This window comes from Solanum pennellii, chromosome 2 (genome assembly GCF_001406875.1).
Source record: "Solanum pennellii chromosome 2, SPENNV200".
NCBI classification, from domain to species: domain Eukaryota; kingdom Viridiplantae; phylum Streptophyta; class Magnoliopsida; order Solanales; family Solanaceae; genus Solanum; species Solanum pennellii.
The window spans coordinates 50,499,914-50,521,586 of record NC_028638.1 but is presented as its reverse complement, the minus strand read 5'-3'; the positions used below and the strand labels follow the sequence as shown (position 1 = coordinate 50,521,586).

Sequence of the window (21,673 nt, the reverse complement as noted above, 5' to 3'; positions counted from 1 at the left end):
AGGAAATAAAAATGAAATTATTTGTAAATAAAATTGAATTTAATTATGAGATAAAGTCAAGTAGAGGTGTAGAACTAGATCTTCATTGTTTAAAAAATAAAATAAATTACATAATAAAGAAAAGAAAAATAAATAAATATAACATAAGCTGGGCAGGTCTTTGTGGGGCAAGGCGTTGTGGGTTAAGAATAGAAAAAAATATTAAGCTGGGCGTACCCGCCTATCGCCATCCCTATGGGGATCAATGCAACAAAGGTTGCATTAATGGTCTTCTAGAAAACGGTTTTTTATGGAAGTTCTCTACTAGTGCTACCAAGTCGATTTCCCAACCGTGTTTCGAGGAAATCCCCATTTGAGATTGTGATTTGAAATCTTACCGGAGACTTCATATCACATTCCAAACGCAAGCTACGTGGGCCGCGAAATCAGCCCGGCCCAAGAATGAAAAGACACACACGGGCCGAGTTCATACCCTTCTAATTTTACCTGAACCTGTCTATCTCCCCCGTTTCCGTCTTCTTCAGTTCCTTTCTTTCTCAGGCAAGGTAAGCTCTCAAGTCACAACAGAGTAGCTTTAAGCTCTTAGTTCTTCGTTTCTTTCCACAGAGAAAGTTTTTTTTTTTTTTAGCTTTAGTTCTTCTCGTTGATTTTCTGGTAAAATAAATAGTCCTTATACTTTTGAGTTTCATAGACAATAATGTCAATTTGATCAAGTTTTTGAATTTTAGATTTGGATTTGACACACGAAAGGATTTTGTTTTTCATAATATATTCCAGAATTTAAAGAAACGTGATCAAGTTATAGAGGGGATGGATTTAGTTGTGATGAACCAGGTATATTTTGGTTTCCTTATATGGGTACTTTTTTATTTTCATATTGTGTGGGTGGCTGATGAACAATGTTTTGACAATGTGTAACTAGGTGTGATTGGCTTGATTGAAATCTTTTATTTTGCAGGGCGGGTATTTGGTATTTGGTAAAGAAAACTCGGGTTCGAGGGAAGATAGGTAAATTTTTTGTTTGATCAATTCCATATGATGCTTTAACATGCTAAATTCCAATGTGAATTTATGAATTCCTGTTGTGTATGCGATAAACAATTGGTGAACCTGAAAACAAAAAAAATAACTACAGGCTCAATCTCAAATCAATTGAGGTTGGGTTTATGAATCCTCACTCATTGGGATAATACTCAATCATGTGAAAAATTTGTACTCCTGAAAACAACTAAAACGAATAATTTGATTTAAACTGTATTAGTAAAGTTAATACGGAGAATGAATGTCTAGTGCAGGAGCAAATTTCCAAAATGGGCCAACGATGCCCTTAGCCAAGTGGTAACTTCTGTAAATGTATCCCCACTGCGTATAAAATTATAGAAGAAAAAGTATGTTGAAATGGAAACATAAAATATACAGGAGAATTTCCTCCCGCTCTTCATCCTATGCACGTCAGTCACCTGTGTATGTTTGTGTTTGCATGTCCTTTCGGGTGAGATTTCTTCTTTGTTTCCGCTGGATTCATGTTCATCCTTTTTTTTTATTTCATCATTTTGTCTTAATGCAATGAGAAAACATAGTATTTAGATGATTTGTAGAGGAGTACAGAAAGGGGACTCATTGTCCATGAAGTACATGAATGAAAATCATTATAACTAACTAGTGCTGTTAAATCACTTTAATAGGCCTAAAGGAACTATACTTATCCAAAGAATTACCTCAAGAAGCTGTTGCCACTCATCTTGAAGGATTTCTCTGTTACCAAGAAAACCGTTTTGAAACTAATAATCTTACAAGAAAAGATAATAACACAAAAGATCCACTTCCTGGCAGGAAAATAGATTCTGGTCTGCATTATTCACTTTGAATTCAGAAAATACCTTTTCTAATTTGAGGTCTTCCAATTCGTGTAATATATATTTCTAGTATAAGTACAAAATTATCCATTTACAATATGTGGTGAACTACTATATAATTTGGTGTAGGAACTTCCAGATTAGCTGGAGAAAACATTCAGGAGCGAGCTTCTCGATCTAATCAGGCTCCTGAATGCTCCTTCTAATCTCTTCTCAATGCTGTCAAGTTGAGCCTCAAAAGTCTCCACTTTTGTTTCCATGTTCGTACTGTTTTCTAGGCCTTCATGTTCTATTTTTCCATTGTGTATCAGTTTTGAAACCAATGACCATTTTGGCTGTTTCGGCTTCAAAAGTGGCACTGACAAGAAGGGCAAGAGCATTTGGAAAATCAAAATGCAAACTGCATTGACTTCCCTTAGTGCTCTAATCACAGCTATTGTCTCCTGATCTGCTTCTAAGAGTGCTGCGGTGAGAGTCTCACAATTCACTTGCTTCAAGGACAAGGCTAATCTTTTGGCGTCCTTCTTCATTTTCTTGCTGAAAGTAGTGAATCTTGCAATTCCTGCTTCTGCACTTGAATCTCCTTTTCGTCTTCTGAATGAGGATTGAAGAGCTCTTATGTTTTCCTTATAGTGAGAGACAAGTTCCCTTGTAGTGCCACAAACATCAAGAATCCTGATCGAGTTCCCCAGTAACTCCTCAAACCATTTAACATGTTGGTGCTGGGAGAGTATCCGAAGAGTTTGAGTCGACTTAAGAAGATCATCCATACACTTGTGTAACTCCTCCAACCCGAGCAAACTATTACAAATTGTCTCTGCGGTTGGTGCAACTGATGTCTCCAAACCATTAAGCCTATTCAGCACCTCTTCAACTCTCTGAGTTGTGGGGTGTGATCTGTTGGGCAAACTGATGGATCGAAAAGTCTTGGTTTTTGAACAATCAAGAGCAGCCATGGCTTCTTATGTTTTAATTTGAATTTCTTTGTGAGAAGAGAATAAATTTCGTGAGCAATGAGCATCAACCAAAGGACATTTATATAGGTCGATGGCACAATAAGTGGGACGCTCAGCATGTGAATTGTAATTCGGCCATGTGGATATGCCTTTAAATTGGTAAAATGACACGCTTTTGGCAACGAAAGGCTCTAAATAATTGTAATTTATTAGCCTTCAGTGTTTTGCAATTGGAAAGAGTTGTGTGACTTTGCTTTCATATGGGGCTTCAGTTACCTGCCAAATGCCAATGCTGCCGGATGGCAATTAATAATATGCTTACCATGTGGCTCCATTGATGCGGTATCAAATATTATTGGAATATTCAGCCACTATTCAATGTGGCACACGGTTGACGCGGCTCAATACACAATAATAAATGTTTAAAGTGTAGATTAGATGTGGTGCTAATTCAGGGTAAGGGGTATAATCAAAGAAGGTGGTATAACTGACAAGGTTGTAATGAAATAATAACTACTCCATTTTTAATTGATAGAAGGTGGTATAACTGACAAGGTTGTAATGAAATAATAACTACTCCTTCATTTTTAATTGATAGGTCTCTAGTTTCACTTCCAGATACGGAGTTGCCTTTGTAGCGAGCCTTTACACCCCATCTGGGATTCGATGCAAATTCAAATTTAAATCGAATGAAAAAAAAACAAACTGAAAGAAGATGTTTTAATAAATAAATAGTTGTGCACGAGTGGCTTGTTCTTCTAATGCTCCCTGCCATCCACAGGAGACTTAAAAAGTGAGGTGGAGCCTTATACAACACGTCTTAATTAATGCTCAATTGATCTTTACTTGCACCAAACACTAGTAATTGTTATCAGTTAGAAATAGACTAGTCTCAGAGGTAACTGGTGGAGGAGCTAGAGGGCCATTTTTTGAGAAAGATCAAAAGGGACAAGTCGCTTGAAATCCAGTAACAAACAGTTTTCTTAATTCTTAAAAGAAAAGGCAGTTGGTCTATTTTTATTTTTTATTTTCAAAAAAAGATTGTTTTTCTCAGTTGGTTTGCTTTTTTATTTAGTGAATTTGTCAGTGCATTCGCATGGTTATAAAAATATATATAGCATGAACTCCCAAACTTAAAAATTGAATTACTATAATACCCCCAATTAAATACTCGATTTTATTTATTTATTCATTTAATTAATTATATTATATTTACACTAGATACATTTTCACATTAAAGGGTTTTGACTTTTCTAATGAGTTGTGCCTTTTTCAAAAGGTTGTGACCTTTTCTATGGGTCGTGACATTTTCGATAAGTTCTTTTTTTTTGAAGGGTTGTAATTTTTTAAATGGTTATCTTTTCCAAATGGTTGTGTCTTTTTCGATGAGTTGTGACTTTTTCGATGAGCAGTGATTTTTCGAAAGATTGTGACTTTTCTGAATACTACTATTTCTTAGCTACAAATAGAGGGGTTCCCTTTCATTTTAATCTACGATTTTTAAGTTTTCTCTTCTTTTCTTCTTCTTAAAAAATCTCAAATGTTATTTGCAACAATTTATTAAGTTCAAAATTCAACGAAATTCGAGGCACTACATAAGAAAGAGCTGGTGAATATAGTGTAAAAGTTTATTCTTCAATTCACACTCATATTTTCCTCTTACAATTTTCATCACATACATACTTCAATATGTTTGTATCCATATGATTTATGAAGTAGCAATTCTGTCAAAACCTGTTACAAATCCTAGGTTAGGATCTATCAAATCTATAACGTCCCAATGTGTGGATGTTAGGTCATATGTTCTATTCAAACTTAGCTTTTTGCTTAATAAGACGAATTCAAAACTTGAAATTTATGAATTTTCAATAATTTCAAATAAAAATGAAAAATACCTTATAAGTATGTATCTAACGGGTAGTAAACCTCATTAGTCTTTATAAAAAGGCAAGTTAAGTTTAAGTGAGTTCCTTCCCTATAACCGGATCAATTGATTGGTTTGTTACTACATTCTCAATATATATATATAGATTTTTGAATATAAATGTAAAGTTTGAGCGAAAATCTTATCCAAAACCCTAACCTCGGTTTGCTTAGTACAAGTTAGTTCCTCTGTATGATTTGTGAGTTATTACATAAGAGAGGCAGAGTGGGGTTTTACCTTGTGTCTCGTCTGTGTGATTTGTGCAGCGGAGCGTACCTTGTGTGTCATCTGTGTGATTTGTCCGTCCGTGTGATTTGTGAGTTATTACATGAGCGCGACGGAGCGAGGTTTTACCTTGTGTGCATCCCAATAGCAGCGGATAGTAGCCTAGATCCGCAGGCTGAGCCATGCATGCTCAAATTGTACCCGAAAACCCTAACCCAGTAGCCAAGATTCTCCGGCTTGGCCATTATGCTTAAATTGTTCCCGAAAACCCTAGATCCACCGAATTGGCCATTCATGCTTAAATTGTTCATGAAAACCCTTACCCAATACCTTAGATCCACGGACTTGGCCATTCATGCTTAAATTGTTCCGAATTCCCTTACCCAATACCCTAGATCCGCCAGTTTAGCCATGCGTACTTAAATTATTCTTGAAAACCCTAACCTGATACCTTAGACCCGCCGCTGCCCTCAAGTATGACGACAATGCGACTTTGCAGATCTGAATCAACTGCTGTTCTTGTATATTGTGGTAAGCTACTTACTAGCTTCATTGGTGACCTTATCGGTGTTCCGACTTCTTTCGCCAGAAAAGGAGCATCAAGTAGCCATAGAAGCATTCAAAATCTCAAGGGATCTGAGCAACCCCAAGTTTCTCCTAGACAAAGTTATGATGATAACCAAACTCCAGTAATCCGAACCATTCCAATAGAAGAAGTAGTTCCAACCCAAACCATCTTCTGCAAATCGCCAGATGCATGTCTACCTAACAGTACAACATCTGTCAGGATAGTTACTTCTCAAAAGCTACCTGATAATGGAAAATCGCTTCCAAAGTCTTTGTCAACCTTGAGCAACTCTCCTTTTTCTTAAAGATCGCGTTTTAATGTGCAATCTAGTGTGTGTTTGTTTGTGTATATATATATATATATATATCCAGACATACAATTGATTTCATATAGGAAACATTTTAAAAGTCTTTTCAGGAAATGAAATTGTCTTTAAGTTATATGCCATGAGAATACTTATCAAAGTTGATTTGATTTTACAGTTTGATGTTTCTTAGCTAGGTAATGGGAGAAGGGAGTCAGATGAGCCAGATAAAGTGAAAGAAACACCAAGTTTGAGTACTCTTTCAATTCGTGTAATATATATATTTCTAGCATAATTACAAAATTATCCATTTACAAAGTGTGGTGAACTACTATACAGTTAATGGAGTAGGAACTTCCAGATTAGCTGGAGAAAACATTCAGGAGTGAGCTTCTTGATCTAATCAGGCTCCTAAATGCTCCTTCTAATCCCTTCTCAATATCGTCAAGTTGAGCCTCAAAAGTCTCCACTTTTGTTTCCATGTTCCTACTGTTTTCTAGGCCTTCATGTTCTGCTCTTCCATTGTGTATCAGTTTTGATACCAATGACCATTTTGGCTGTTTCGGCTTCAAAAGTGGCACTGACAAGAAGGACAAGAGCATTTGGAAAATCAAAATACATACTGCATTGGCTTCCCTTAGTGCTCTAATCACAGCTATTGTCTCCTGATCTGCTTCCAAGAATGCTGCAGTGAGAGTCTCACAATCCACTAATTGCTTCAAGGACAAGACTAATCTTTTGGCGTCCTTCTTCATTTTCTTGCTGAAACTGGTGAATCTTGCAATTCCAGCTTCTGCATTTGAATCTCCTTTTCGTCTTCTGAGTGAACATTGAAGAGCTCTTACATTTTCCTTATAATGAGAGACGAATTCCTTTATAGTGCCACAAATATCAAGAATCCCAACCGAGTTTCCCAATAACTCCTCGAACCATTTGATATGTTGGCGTTGAGATATGATCCGAAAGGTTTGAGGCAACTGAAGAAGATCATCGGTGCACTTTTGTAACTCCTCCAACCCAAGCAAACTATCACAAATTGTCTCCGATGTTGGTGCAACAACTGATGTCTCCAGTCCATTAAGCTTATTCAGCACCTCTTCAACTCTCTGAGTTGTGGGGTGTGATCTGTTGGGCAAACTGATCGATCGAAAAGGCTTGGTTTTTGAACAAGCAAGAGCAGCCATGTCTTTTTATGTTTTTACTTTTAGCTTTTTTGTGAGAAGAGAGACTAAATTTTGTGAGCAATGAACTTCAACCAAAGGACATTTATATAAGCACAAAAAGGGGGTCTAATACTGTGAGCATGTGATTGTAATGTGGTTATGCCCTTTAAATGTGGTGAAGTGATATACATTTAGCAAACAAAGACTCTAATCAATTGTCCTTTTTTAAAATAATTGTGTAACTTTGCCTTCATAGGCAACTTCATTTACAGGTCAGCTCCCTCCTAGCTGCCAAGAGTTGTGCCATTGTTACCGGATGTCAATTAATCATATGTCTACCATGTGGCTCCAACGCGGTATTCGATTAGGCACACGTTGGCTCAAGAACTTCGTGTTCGATAATAAATGGCTAAAGTGCAAATTAAGGCGTATAATGGAAGAAGGTGATATGATTAATAAATGGTTATGCACGAGTGGCTTGTTCTTCTAATGTTCTCTGCCATCCACAGCATAATAAAGTGAGGTAGACCCTTATACAACACGTTTTAATTAATGCTCAATTGATGATTATTTGCACCAAACACTTCTAATTTCCCCCTAATTATTGTTAGTTAGAAATAAACAAGTCTCAGAGGTTACTAGTGGAGGATATACAATGCTAAAGGTTGGCATAATTAGTGTTAAAAGAAAGGTTGATAATGGTTTATTTGTTGTATCATGCAGAAAGATTATGGATAAATACCCCTTTAAAATAAAGCCAATAAAGAGGGAGACGAATCTTGAGATTTTACAAATCAAAAAAAAGGAGATGAGAAGATAATAACGAATATAATTTAGTTTAGTGTGCACGTTGGGTTGATACTTATTTCCTCCATGTTTTCTACCAAGAGAATCTCCAAATTATAATGCTTATAATTATTGGTTCTATCAAAAAATCACTTTTTCACCTTTTCAGGACTAATAAAAAATTAAGTAAACGTTGGGTCATGAGGATAAAAACAAAAATTTAAGTAGAAATTTTAAAAATAATTCTTATGTGAAAATGAAAAAGTTGAAGCTGTGTTTAATTATTATTTATAAAATAAATATCTCTTATATATGTAAAAGTTCTCTATGTATTTTTCTTAATCAATTACAATAATTTGTTCTTATATATGTAAAAGTTTTCTATGTATTTTTCTTAATCAATTACAATAATTTGTAATTATTTTATGGTTGATGTATTTAATTTTATTCTGTCAGTAGATTTTTAAACAAAATGTAAAAATATTTATCATATAGTAGTTAATTTTCTTTCGTAGTATTTGTGGATTCTTCGTCTATAGAGATTAATATCCCAATGGATAGTTAGGATATCTATTTATGATTGTATATTTGATTGTGTAAGAAGATGTAATGAATATATCATTGTCTCATGTAAGTGGGTCACTTTTCTTTTTTCATCCGATCCATTTTTTAATCCGAACCTCAATTTTTATCTCAAAAATTATGTTTAGCCTAGCTTCGCCACATAAAGAGTTTGCCCCAATTGCTGTCTCTATACCCATAAAAGCATTTAAGAGATAGTGAAAGCAAAGGTTGAATTCGTTAATTTGAAAAAACATATTATTATTGGTTTGATTTGCTTTATAGATTCAAAAATCGATATATTTGATTTGATTTGGTAAATGAAAAAAATAACCACGTACACTCTTTAGAGCCTTGGAACAACAAAGTCTTAACTAATTGGTTCATCAAAGAAGAATTTCGTGGATTTAACCAAAGTATATATTCTAAGTTCATTGAGAAATTTGTTTGATAAAAATAGAAAAGAAAGACAAGAAAAAAAGGAGAGGCGGAGTTCTTGAGTATAACTATGATTTATATATGTATGTTTTTGTATGTGTAATTACAAAAATGTTTCTTTACATGGATTTCATAAGCATATACAAATTATTTGGATATGCTTATACAATACAATAATATGGTATTATCATTGGCAAGAGACAACATTTAGTAGTGTGCTTCTTGATCTAAGCAAGCATCTAAATATGTTGTCAAGACCATTCTCAATGCATTCAAAATGAGCTTCCACTCTTTCCAATTTGCTTAGTACAAATTGGATCTTCTCCGTTTCATTAGGATCACACTTGGAAAGGCTGCTTAATGCAGCATCAACACTTTCTATCTCATTCACATTGTCTTGATCTCCACCCTTGTTCACTATTCTTGAAACCAAAGACCATTTGCTAATTGTCTTACAAATTGGAGATGACAAGAAATTCAATACCATTTGGAATACTGAAATACCTATTGTGGCAACTTCTCTTAGGACTCTGATAACAGCTGAGACAAGTTGATCATCAATTTCCATTACATTAACTACTTCCTCGTGATCCAATCTTTTCAAAGCTGTAATCAAACTTTTGGCTTCTTTCTTCATTTTCTTCCTGAATGTCGTGTAGTTATTGATGCTTAAATCTCCTTTTCTCCTCCTCAATGAAGACTGAACATCTTTAACATTTTCCTTAAATTGTGATGTGATCTCCCTTGAAGTGCCACAAATATCAAGAAATCTCACAGATTTATCCAAGATTTCATCGACCCATTTCTTGTTTTGACACTGGGAAAGGGCTTGAAGAGTCGAGGGCAAGTTTAAAAGATCACCCATACACTTATGTACCTCCCCAAAACCAATTAGACCATTATAAACAGCTTCAGCAGTTGGTGAAGCAGAGAATTCCCAAGTTTTAAGCTTGTTTAGCTCGTCTTCAATGTTCTGAGTAGCTGGATGTGATCTGCTTGGCAAACTGATGGATCTTTTATTAGATTTTGATGAAAAACTTGCCATTTTTCCTCTGTTTTTTCTTTGGACTTAGGACTCAAATGTTTGGGGATATGACTTTGCCTTTAAAACTGAATCCTATTTATATAAAAAGTTGTGTAGAAAGCGACAAGAAACAGAGTACTCTGTTTTTGTTTTTTTTTTGAGATTGGCATGTGCCAAAAGAGAATGGGCATTCCCTATTAGTTGGGTGAGCTTATTGTGCCACTTAGCATTATCCTATTGCTTGTTAAGTCACACAAGATGTCTCAGCATATACGTGGCTTCTTAATATTGTTTTGGTTGGAAGAGCCATAGTTTGTCAATGACCGGTAACAGCAAAACTCCATTATTAAATTCAGATCAAGATCTATTATTGCTTATTGAACACCTTTTTCAGAAACTACTTTTAGTAAAGTTAGATTACATATTGAAGGGATAAAGAAACTCTAGTGCTACTGTGGCAAAGGTGATACCACTACACGTATGGCTTGTTGGTTACCTTCCTCGCAAGAAAATAAAATTAACAGAGAAGGGTCAAAAATATCGTTAAATTATTCGAAATAATTTAAATATATCTTTGAATTATATTTTGGCTCAAATATATTCTTTCGCTTAAATTATAGGGTCAAAAATATTTTTCTCATTAACAGGATATGTGAGACGTCACTTGGATGCCATGTGGTATGCCACATAAGCCAATAGAATTTCACTTATGTCACGTAAAAAATAAACATACCCCTAATTTCCCCCAATTTTCTCTATTTCTCTTAGAATTTAGAAACAATTTCACGGAAGAACATAGAACCTCTTTCCCTTAGAACTTATGTATTTTGTGAAATCGTTCTAAGGAAATGGAGAAATGAGGAAAAGGGGTTCTATGTTTTTCAGTGAAATCGTTTCTAAATTTCACGAAAAATGGAGAAAATTGGGATAAATTAGGGGTAAGTTTATTAGTCTACGTGGCAGGAGTGGAACTCTATTGACTTATGTGGCATGCCATGTGACATCCACATGGCATCTGAGTGGCGTTTAACCGATTTTGTTAATGAGAAGGATATTTTTAAACCCTATAATTTGACGATAGGACTATATTTGAACCGAAATATAGTTCAAAGGTATATTTAAACTATTTCTGATAGTTTAAACATATTTTTGATTCTTTTTTTATAAAATTAATTAACTGAGTTACTAAAATTCAAAAGCCATATACAAATATGTTGCAGATTAATATGTCCATTAACCTAGTTGACCTGTCACATTATTTGTGCAACAAAAACCAATAATTTGCTAATTATTTAATTTGTTCTAGTTATGAGATGGTATGACAAGATCATATAGATGAAGCCACGAGTAAATACTAGGCTCCCTTCCTCCCGGGCATTGCGCCAGTACAACCACCTCATGTGTTAGTTTTTTTAAATAATATTTTTTTCTACAATTTTGTCTGCTACTACATAGTTGTCTTAGCTGGAGGAGAGAAATTTTTTTAAACCACAAGGAGACAATTATCGATATGATTATATTATATTATATTAATCAACTGATCATAATGGCGATTAAGAATAATGAGACAAAATTTTAAATTGTGCACGAATGGAAATTTGGATTTGTTTGTCCATGATAATTAACTTAGCAATCCATATTGTATAACCTGGAGAGTACAATCCTATTCTTTATAGTATATTTATAAACTGCTTAATTCCAAATTAACGCGTTATTATAAATGTATCCCATTTTGTGATGGATGAACTCCTAACTAAGATCACCGATTTCTTCCTGATATTTAATTAAATATTGTTTTAAAGACGGATTTTTATAATGATTTATTTGTATCATTCCAAAAGATTATCGAAGAATATTTTTTTCAAAGAATCAACAAATGTATAGAAGAATAGGTAATGAATTATAACTTATAAGTATTTCAAGGATTTGAGATCTAATTAAACAGACAAAAAATCTCGTGATTATATTTTTCACTAATTAATAAAATAGATTTAGTGGTTAAGAAGAATAACACACACTTTAAATAGATGTGCACGAGTGACTTGTTGCATAGATGTTTCCTTGGTCCGTTTAAATACAGCTAATTTCCTTTTTAAAAAAATCAACATATTACCATCATTCATGAGATCATCATCTCAGCCATGTCCTTTATTTGCACTTATATCATTTTAATGCGTAGGAAATAAATTTTAGATGTGCTTTAAATCATTTTATTTTACGTGGCTCGTACTAAAAATTAATTTTCCTTTTTTAACTTATCTAAGTTAGCATATATCAATAAATATTTCTTTTTTCTTTCTTCGGATATTATAAGTCAAACTTAAATTTCTTAAAAATAATTAAAATAAAGAATACATAGTAAAACAAACCCCTCAAAAATGTCAAAGTTAACTTGAGTCTTTATTGATGAATCATGATAACTGAAATTCATGTTTTGATCAGTTTATGAGTTAGAAAATTATGTATTTGAAGTATTTTTCTGTTATATATGTGAGAGTATATATACCTAAGTTACTTGCCAGATTGTTGTTGATGGTAAATTAGAAAAATAGACAAGAGAAAGACATGCAAAATTTGTGAGTATAAAACTATGATTCTGTATGTGTGTAATTACAAAAAATTTCCTTTACAAGGTTTTCATAAACAAGTCCTACAATTACTCGGATGCTTATGATATACAAGACTATTTTCATTGGCAAGAGACAACATTTAGTAGTGTGCTTCTTGATCTGATCAGACATCTAAATATGTTGTCAAGACCATTCTCAATGCATTCAAAATGAGCTTCCACTCTTTCCAATTTGCTTAGTACAAATTGAATCTTCTCTACTTCATTAGGACCACACTTGGAAAGGCTGCTTAATGCAACATCAACACTTTCTATTTCATTCACATTGCCTTGATCTCCACCCTTGTTTACTAATCTTGAAACCAAAGACCATTTGCTAATTGGCTTAGAATTTGAGGCTGACAAATAATTTAACAAAATTTGGAAAACTGAAATTCCCATTGTGGCAACTTCCCTTAGGACTCTGATAACAGCTGAGACAAGTTGATCATCAACTTCCATTACATCAACTACTTCCTCGTGGTCCATTCTTTTCAAAGCTGTAATTAAACTTTTGGCTTCTTTTTTCATTTTCTTCCTGAATATGGTGTAGTTGTTGATGCTCAAATCTTCTTTTCTCCTCCTTAGTGAAGACTGAACATCTTTGACATTTTCCTTAAATTGCGATACGATATCCCTTGTTGTGCCACAAATATCAAGAAATCTCACAGATTTATCCAAGATTTCATCGACCCATTTCTTGTTTTGGCATTGAGAAAGGGATTGAAGTGTCAGAGGCAAGTTTAAAAGATCAATCATGCACTTATGCACCTCTCCCAAACCAATTAGACCCCTGAAAACAGCTTCTGCAGCAGTTGGTGAAGCAGAGAATTCCCATGTTTTGAGCTTGTTGAGCTCCTCTTCAATTATCTGGGTAGCTGGATGTGATCTGCTTGGCAAACTGATGGATCTTTTATTTGATTTTGATGAAAAAGTTGCCATTTTTTCCCTCTGTTTCTCTTTGGGGAGGAAGAAATACCTCCAAAACTCATCTTATTTATACTAATAAAAAAAAAACCTCCACAGAAAGCGACAAGATACAGAATAGTCCGCTACTATAGCGTTGGGATTGCCATGTGACGAGGTGTGGGCATTACCTAAGAGTTCGGTGAGCTTATTATGCTTCAAAATAAAAAAGAACTTTAGTCATTAGTGAATTTTTTAATGGATTTTGTCTTCCAGAGGTTGCAACTTGGCTTTACCTAATTGCTTCTAAGAAGATGAAACATGTCTCATCAGCACATACGTGGCTTGTTGCTGTTGTCCTTGGTTCAAAGAGCTTTAGTTTATCAATTGGAAACAGCAAAGCACCACTATTAAATTGAGATGAAGAGTGATTCTCGTACGACTTTTTAAAAAGATTATGCTAGCGTTTGGCCATAGATTTTCAAATATTCTTGGCAAATATTATTTGAGTGAAAATTTGGGTGAAATTTCACCATGTGTTTGGGCATAAAATTTGGGAAATATATTTCACCTTTTTAGAAAAATATGATTTATACACATAAGTTTTAAAAACTATCAAAACTAACTAAAAGTTTGTATTACAAGTCAATTGAATGTTCGTTACAACAATAACAAATAATGTCCATGACACTAAAGCAATGTGATAATTTGGAGTGAGTGCAACAAGAATTATTCCATACATCGTGAAGTAGACAAAGTACATGACTTTGTTACTTAAAGCCAATTTTTAATAATTTTCATCAACAATCATATCATTATTTAATATTCACTAAATATTTTATCACTATTTTGGTGTTCACGTAAAAAATGATGTAATACAACGCAAGCAACTAATAGAGATGGTGTTTTTGTAAAAGATAAAAGATTGGGGTAAAATTTTAATTTTTAAAATATCCCAAATAATGAGATTTGACCCAAATACTAGAAAAAACTAATATTTGGAAATTTGAGATATTTGCGAAAATATTTGTCAAATAATAGCAAATTGTATGGACAAACATTATTTGCCAAATTTTTCCCAAATATTATTTGGAAAATTTATGGCCAAACGGGCCCTATATTGAAGGGATAAGGGAAGTCGAGTGATACTGTGGCAAAGGTCACAGTACTATTAAAAATTGTACATTTATTTGTTTGATATCCTGGGTAAATTATAGGTACTTATCGAAATAGTATTTTTTATCTACTCCTGGTAGTTATGAGATGGGTAATTGGCTGGTTTCTTTCCTCCCGATCATTTATATATATATTTCCTACTAGAACATGACTTTATGAGGGTGTCTTAGCTGGAAGAGTGGAACTCTTCCAATATGATTAAAGAAATGAATAATGAAGCAAATTATTTAGTTGTGCACGAACTGAAGGCTGGATTTGTGTGTCCATGATAATTACTCTAATTCAGTAACCGGCAGAACTTGTCTAATCTGGAGATTTCATTAATCAATAAAGAGATTCAGTGGTTATGGAGATAGTGACAAATAATACTAATGTTTTATTTAGGTGTACACGAGTGGCCTGTTGCGTTGATGTTTCCTTGGTCCGCGTCTTCTACTAAGAGAATTCTGGATATGTGATTAAATTAAAAGAAAATTATACTATTTAATTACTTATCATAGTTATAATTTGCTATAATTATAACTTGTGATTAATGTTATACATTAATTATTTGGTTGTTTTCGAGTTTGTATAATTAGTCACGTTTGTATATGTATGATTCGCCAGAATATATAAATATTATGTATAATATATAATTATTTAATTGATATACATATACAATTCATCTCTCTGCCTTCTCTCACTCGCCTCTCTCTTCCATCTCCCATTCTTGCTCGCCTCTCTCCTCCCTCTCCCAATCTCGATTGTCATATATACAAATGCATATGTAATAATATACAATTATTCAACTGATATACATATACAATTCACCTCTCTCCCACTCTCTGTCCTCTCTTGCTCTCCTCTCTCCTCCCACTCTCGCTTACCATATATACAAATACATATGTATAATATATATTTATCTAACCGATATACATATACAATTATTATAGGTTGAATCAGTTAATTATCACAAAGAAATACTACTCAACACGTCGAATTAATTGATTGGAAATCCCAAATTAAGTCACCTGAACTCGTTCAGTATAATATCACGAGGGATGGAATTATAAGGCTTGAGCAATCTTACATCTTTGATTTAGTTTTTGGGGAGTGAATTAGGCACAATGCCTTTGACGTTGTATCAGAGGAGTAATTAGAATGGGTTAGAGCCTTGGGGAATACATTAGCAATCTGCTTATACGGATTTGGACAACCCTACTTTCATGATCTAGTTTTGGGGTTGAGTTACTCCGTTCAACAATAAATCATGAGGATAAGGAGTACTATTGGAATTCATGAGTTGAGTTCGTTGTTTGCTAAGTAGAATGTTACGATGTATTTGAAACATCTCAGCTTCAGCTATATATGTGAAGGGAACAAAAGTTTATCCTTTCATTTTTGTTTGGCTAAACTTAATAGAAATATAGACAATAGAGAGAGAGAGGCACAGGTTGTGCGTACAATAACTTTGATACAACTATACAGTAAATTTCTCCGTATGAATGTAATTACAAAAATTGTTTCTTTACATGGAGTTCACAAGCATATCCTACAAATATTTGGATATGCTTATGCGATGCAATACATGACAATAGTAGTATTGTATTTTCATTGGCAAGAGACAACATTTAATAGTGTGCTTCTTGATCTAATTAAGCATCTAAAGATGTTGTCAAGACCATTTTCAATGCATTCAAAATGGGCTGCCACTCTTTCCAATTTGCTTTGCACAAATTGGATCTTCTCCATTTCATTAGGACCACACTTGGAAAGGCTGCTTAATGCAGCATCAACACTTTCTATCTCATTCACATTGTCTTGATCTCCACCTTTGTTCACTAATCTTGAAACCAAAGACCATTTGCTAATTGGCTTAGAATTTGAGGCTGACAAATAATTTAACAACATTTGCAAAACTGAAGTTCCCATCGTGGCAACTTCTCTTAGGACTCTGATAACAGCTGAGACAAGTTGATCATCAACTTCCATTGCATAAACTATTTCCTCATGATCCATTCTTTTCAAAGCGGTAATTAAACTTTTGGCTTCTTTTTTCATCTTCTTCCTGAATGTGGTGTAGTTGTTGATGCTCAAATCTCCTTTTCTCCTCCTCAATGTAGACTGAACATCTTTAACATTTTCCTTAAATTGTGATGTGATCTCCCTTGTAGTGCCACAAATATCAAGAAATCTCACAGATTTATCCAAGATTTCATCGACCCATTTCTTGTTTTGACACTGAGAAAGGGATTGAAGTGTGAGGGGCAAGTTTAAAAGATCAATCATGCACTTATGCACCTCCCCCAAACCAATTAGACCACTGTAAACAGCTTCTGCAGTTGGTGAAGCAGAGAATTCCCAAGTTTTAAGCTTGTTAAGCTCCTCTTCAATATTCTGTGTAGCTGGATGTAATCTGCTTGGCAAACTGATGGATCTCTTATTGGATTTTGATGAATAAGTTGCCATTTTTTTCCTCTGTTTTTCTTTGGGGATGAAGAAAGACCCTTCAAAACTCATCTTATTTATACCAAAACTTCACAGAAAGCGACAAGATACAGAATAATTCGCTAATATGGCGTTAAGATTGCCATGTGACGAGGTGTGGGCATTACTTAAGAGTTCGGTGAGCTTATTATGCTTCAAAATATAAAAGAACTTTAGTCATTAGTGAATTTTGTAATGATTTTGTCTTCTCACAGGTTGCACCTTGGCGTTACCTTATTGCTTCAAAGTGGATGAAAGATGCCTCAGCATATACGTGGCTTGTTGATGTTACTCTTGGTTCAAAGAGCTTCAGTTTAGTCATGAATCGAAAACATCTAATCGCCACTATTATTTTTATTTTGAGATATTAACTCGTCTTTCGTTTTGGGCATTGGCCAGTTGAACCATCTTCCTCTTTCATTTGTTAGGTTTTTCATATATATATTTTTTTCTTTTAGTACTTTGTCTGGAAGAACATGGCTTTCTGAGATTGTCTTAGCTGGACGAGTGGAACTCTTCAATACTTTGAAGGAGACAATCATCAACATGATTATATAAATAAATCATCTGCTTATAGTTGAGATTAAGAATAATGAAGAAAATTATTTTAATTGTGCACAAATGGAAGGCCTTGACTTGTATGTTTGTGATAATTACTATAATTTATTGTTTAATTCTAAGTCAGCATTTAAAGGATATCAGATCTAATTATTAGAGTTTCTTATTTAGTTAGGTGTGCACGAGTGGCCTGTTGCGTTGATGTTTCCTTGGTCCCTTTTTTCTACTAAGAGAATCCTCAATAATTAATGCTTAACAGCTAATTACTTGCAATCCAGTTCAACCGATGGTCATGATATTCAATTATAAGTAGAATCAGATCATTAGCTCAAATAAATAGTACTTAACATGTCAAATGATCATAGAATCCTATGCAAGGGTGTGACCTAGTGGTCAATGAAATAGTTGAAATTTTGAGGTCTCATGTTCAAAATTTAGTAGCCTTAGTGAGTAGAGTTATCTAGTATTTGATGCAAGTGGGAGATGACAGATACCCATAAAATTAATTTAGGTGCGTAAAAACTTTGTTCAGAGATGACATTCATAAAAGTATGTTTAAATTCGTCCTTTCATTTTAGTTTGGTTGAAGTTTAATTAAAAAAAAATAGACAGAAAAAGAGGCACAATTGACATAGCTATATAATAGTAAATTTCGTTGTATGTTTGTGTAATTACAAAAATGTTCCTTTACATGAATTTCATAAGCATATCCTACAAATATTTGGATATGCTTATACAATACAATAATATGGTATTTTCATTGGCAAGAGACAACATTTAGTAGTGTGCTTCTTGATCTAATCAAGCATCTAAATATGTTGTCAAGACCATTCTCAATGCATTCAAAATGAGCTTCCACTCTTTCCAATTTGCTTAGTACAAATTGGATCTTCTCCATTTCATTAGGATCACACTTGGAAAGGCTGCTTAATGCAGCATCAACACTTTCTATCTCATTCACATTGTCTTGATCTCCACCCTTGTTCACTAATCTTGAAACCAAAGACCATTTGCTAATTGGCTTACAAATTGGAGCTGATAAGAAACTCAACACCATTTGGAATACTGAAATACCTATTGTGGCAACTTCTCTTAGGACTCTAATAACAGCTGAGACAAGTTGATCATCAATTTCCATTACATCAACTACTTCCTCATGATCCATTCTTTTCAAAGCTGTAATCAAATTTTTGGCTTCTTTCTTCATTTTCTTCCTGAATGTGGTGTAGTTGTTGATGCTCAAATCTCCTTTTCTCCTCCTCAATGAAGACTGAACATCTTTAACATTTTCCTTAAATTGCGAAACGAGCTCCCTTGTTATTCCACAAACATCAAGAAATCTGACAGATTTATCCAAGATTTCATCGACCCATTTCTTATTTTGGCATTGAGAAAGGGATTGAAGTGTAAGGGGCAAGTTTAGAAGATCACCCATACACTTATGCACCTCCCCAAAACCTACAAGACCATTATAAACAGCTTCTGCAGTTGGTGAAGCAGAGAATTCCCAAGTTTTAAGCTTGGTAAGCTCCTCTTCAATATTCTGAGTAGCTGGATGTGATCTGCTTGGCAAACTGATGGATCTTTTATTGGATTTTGATGAAAAAGTTGCCATTTTTTCTCTGTTTTTTTGGGACTCGATTTTGTTTTGGGGATATGATTAAATGCCTTTGAAACACAATCCTATTTATACCAAAATTGTATTAGAAAGCGACAAGAAACAGAGCACTCTGTTTTTTTTTTAGATTGGCATGTGCCAAAAGAGAATGGGCAGTCCCTTGTTGTGCTTCCTAAAAACAAACCTTCAATGATTGCCCATTCTTTTAATTTTCTTTGTCTTCAATAGGGTTGCCACTTTGCATTACCTTATTGCTTGTGAGTGATGAAGAAAGATGCCTCAGCATATACGTGGCTTCTTAATATTGTGTTGATTGGAGGAGTCATAGTTTTGTCAAGTGGAAACAGCAAAGCGTCATTATTAAATTGACATGAACATCTTTTTCTGGCAGATTTTCATACTACTCTTTTACGCAAAAAAAATTGGAATTTTCTAGAAACACGATTGTTGCAGCTTTGGCAAGGTGTATATTATATTTGGAACACGTATGATTTATTGGTTACCTTCCTCTTTTAAATTAATGGTTTAAACCTAATGAATTCTAGTTTATAATCCATTATGGAAGAGAATTGTCTAAGTTTAGCCACGATATACATATGAGATTATTTTATCAACTTGTAGATATTCATCATCTTTTTATGTTATTAATAAAATCATCGATTTGGCTTTTTAAGATATGATGATTGTGGGTATCACAATGTGGTCATCAAACTGAGCTCCTAATTGTGGGTTATTTGGAGTTTTCCCTCCATTTTATTTGTGTTATCATTATTAATTTATCATAAGTTATGTATGTATTTTTACACTATGCATCAATTCTAGTAATATAAAAGGTAAAAAAAATAAGAAATAATTAAAAATAAAAGACGGACATTTAAAGGACAAAATGTGTCATTTTATGCCTAATTATCTTGGTTTGAATGGAAACATTTTTAAGTATATATTATACGTTTCATCCCAATCCAAAGGTTTACTAGTTTTCTTTCTAAATATTTTTCATAATCTTGCCCATCAATGCACATCCTTCGAAAAGATAAAATTATTCTGGAAGAAAAATAGATAAATTCAAACAAAAAAGGCATCTGATAAAATCATATATTATTATAAGTGGAAAGCTCCCAACTTCAAAGTTGAATTACTATTTTGTCCTTATACTACATTGAAATATTATATATCTAATTAATTAATTATTAAATAGTTACATCTTGTCTTTTTTTCCTTTTCATAATATTAATTATTACCTCTTTTATTGTTCATATCTAATTCAATTAATTTAAAAGGTTCTTAATAATCTATTTAAGAAATTTTGCAGTTTCATCACCCTTGAGAATCCGATTAGAATTTGTACAGTTGCATACATTTACCTTAGTGATTTTTTTTTTTTATTTATGTGTTATATTAACTNTATATATATATACACACACTCAATAAATTTCTAAATTATTGTATACTCTTATTTACCTTAATTTAAAAGTTGCAAAGTTAAAAAAGATAATCACATTTAATAATATTCTATTTAATTGTTAATCATACTCATTCAAAAGTTGAAAATAAAAATATGTTTTTCATAAATTTTAAAATTAAATTAGCAGACATTTAAACAAAATATATTGAATCTGAATGTAGAAAATTGTTACATATATCCACATTTATTGAAAGTTTTAGTTTCTTAGTTATTACTTCAATTAAAATGTTTTATTCATCTCATCATCTTCCATGGAAGTAATATCATAACCTTTTCATATTCTTTAAAGGATTCTATAAATTTGGACAGAAATTTATATTATTCAATCACATAATCAAATGATCTATCAAACTCAAAATAAAAATCATCTTATAAGTTCTATATTCATAGTTTCTTCAAGCTTTTCATTGTCATGCGTTCATCACCCATTTTCTATTTTTGGGGTTCAGTTACAAAAGAATATTGAGTTTTTGGTTTAAGAGTTATGTTGCTTCATTATGGAAATGTTTGAGGCAAAACACATTATATCCCTTCTTACGATTTTGATAATGTCTTTATTTTAGTATAAAGAACAAGCCGAAAACAATATAATATTTAGTATAAATATTCTTAATAATTTTTCTATTTATATGATGAAACTTCTTTCAAGGTAGGTTGTATCGTTATTTGTGTATTATTTTACTAATATTCCTTAGTTATCTTACTCAAAAAATCCTTCTTTTTGTGTGTGCATATATTTTCACTATATTTACTGGTTTTATATTTTATTACAAGTTTTTTGGGTTGCAATTATTTTCGTCTTTTAATAGATTTTTGGTGATAATCTCTGGTATAAACTGAACAAAAAATATAAGTCTACTTCACTTTTATATTTCATCATCTTATAATATAAATTTATGTAACATCAATTTATTGGTCATTTTTTCCCTCATTAACATGATTAATATGTATTTACTCATTATCATATCTTTAATAAGTTTGTTAGATATGTTTGCGTCCATTTCTAAAATTTAGAGCACGAATTCACCACTACGATACATACTATATGCTATATTATCTTAATTAGTTTAT

The 21,673-nt window shown here is 33.1% G+C and overlaps 6 protein-coding genes and 1 long non-coding RNA gene across 7 annotated transcripts; 1 reads left to right on the top strand and 6 right to left on the bottom strand.

Moving 5' to 3' along the window:
- The first annotated feature begins 140 nt into the window (after positions 1–140).
- Positions 141–7,670, top strand: LOC107009399. The gene is made up of 4 exons (XR_001455405.2): positions 141–545; positions 778–834; positions 959–1,008; positions 7,253–7,670. It is a non-coding gene; the product is annotated as an uncharacterized LOC107009399 (long non-coding RNA).
- LOC107009398 lies at positions 1,641–2,847 on the bottom strand. Its single transcript, XM_015208728.2, has one exon. It carries the CDS (start codon positions 2,810–2,812, stop codon positions 1,997–1,999), a length of 816 nt encoding a protein of 271 aa, XP_015064214.1. The 5' UTR covers positions 2,813–2,847; the 3' UTR covers positions 1,641–1,996.
- Positions 6,067–7,229, bottom strand: LOC107009396. Its single transcript, XM_015208727.2, has one exon. It carries the CDS (start codon positions 7,015–7,017, stop codon positions 6,196–6,198), a length of 822 nt encoding a protein of 273 aa, XP_015064213.1. The 5' UTR covers positions 7,018–7,229; the 3' UTR covers positions 6,067–6,195.
- Positions 7,671–8,849: 1,179 nt separating the features above from the next.
- LOC107010685 lies at positions 8,850–9,858 on the bottom strand. The gene has a single exon (XM_015209977.2). It carries the CDS (start codon positions 9,824–9,826, stop codon positions 8,969–8,971), a length of 858 nt encoding a protein of 285 aa, XP_015065463.1. The 5' UTR covers positions 9,827–9,858; the 3' UTR covers positions 8,850–8,968.
- A 2,520-nt stretch (positions 9,859–12,378) lies between these two features.
- LOC107010676 lies at positions 12,379–13,697 on the bottom strand. Its single transcript, XM_015209968.2, has one exon. The coding sequence runs from the start codon at positions 13,353–13,355 to the stop codon at positions 12,495–12,497; it is 861 nt and encodes a 286-aa protein (XP_015065454.1). The 5' UTR covers positions 13,356–13,697; the 3' UTR covers positions 12,379–12,494.
- Positions 13,698–16,014: 2,317 nt separating this feature from the next.
- LOC107010801 lies at positions 16,015–17,574 on the bottom strand. The gene has a single exon (XM_015210078.2). The coding sequence runs from the start codon at positions 16,992–16,994 to the stop codon at positions 16,086–16,088; it is 909 nt and encodes a 302-aa protein (XP_015065564.1). The 5' UTR covers positions 16,995–17,574; the 3' UTR covers positions 16,015–16,085.
- A 585-nt stretch (positions 17,575–18,159) lies between these two features.
- LOC107010606 lies at positions 18,160–19,267 on the bottom strand. The gene has a single exon (XM_015209885.2). The coding sequence runs from the start codon at positions 19,132–19,134 to the stop codon at positions 18,277–18,279; it is 858 nt and encodes a 285-aa protein (XP_015065371.1). The 5' UTR covers positions 19,135–19,267; the 3' UTR covers positions 18,160–18,276.
- Between the last annotated feature and the right edge of the window lie 2,406 nt (positions 19,268–21,673).

Coding starts and splice junctions, on each gene's coding strand:
- LOC107009398 (XM_015208728.2), bottom strand. CDS start 2,812: ATGGCTGCTCTTGATTGTTCAAAAACCAAGACTTTTCGATCCATCAGT.
- LOC107010685 (XM_015209977.2), bottom strand. CDS start 9,826: ATGGCAAGTTTTTCATCAAAATCTAATAAAAGATCCATCAGTTTGCCA.
- LOC107009396 (XM_015208727.2), bottom strand. CDS start 7,017: ATGGCTGCTCTTGCTTGTTCAAAAACCAAGCCTTTTCGATCGATCAGT.
- LOC107010801 (XM_015210078.2), bottom strand. CDS start 16,994: ATGAGTTTTGAAGGGTCTTTCTTCATCCCCAAAGAAAAACAGAGGAAA.
- LOC107010676 (XM_015209968.2), bottom strand. CDS start 13,355: ATGGCAACTTTTTCATCAAAATCAAATAAAAGATCCATCAGTTTGCCA.
- LOC107010606 (XM_015209885.2), bottom strand. CDS start 19,134: ATGGCAACTTTTTCATCAAAATCCAATAAAAGATCCATCAGTTTGCCA.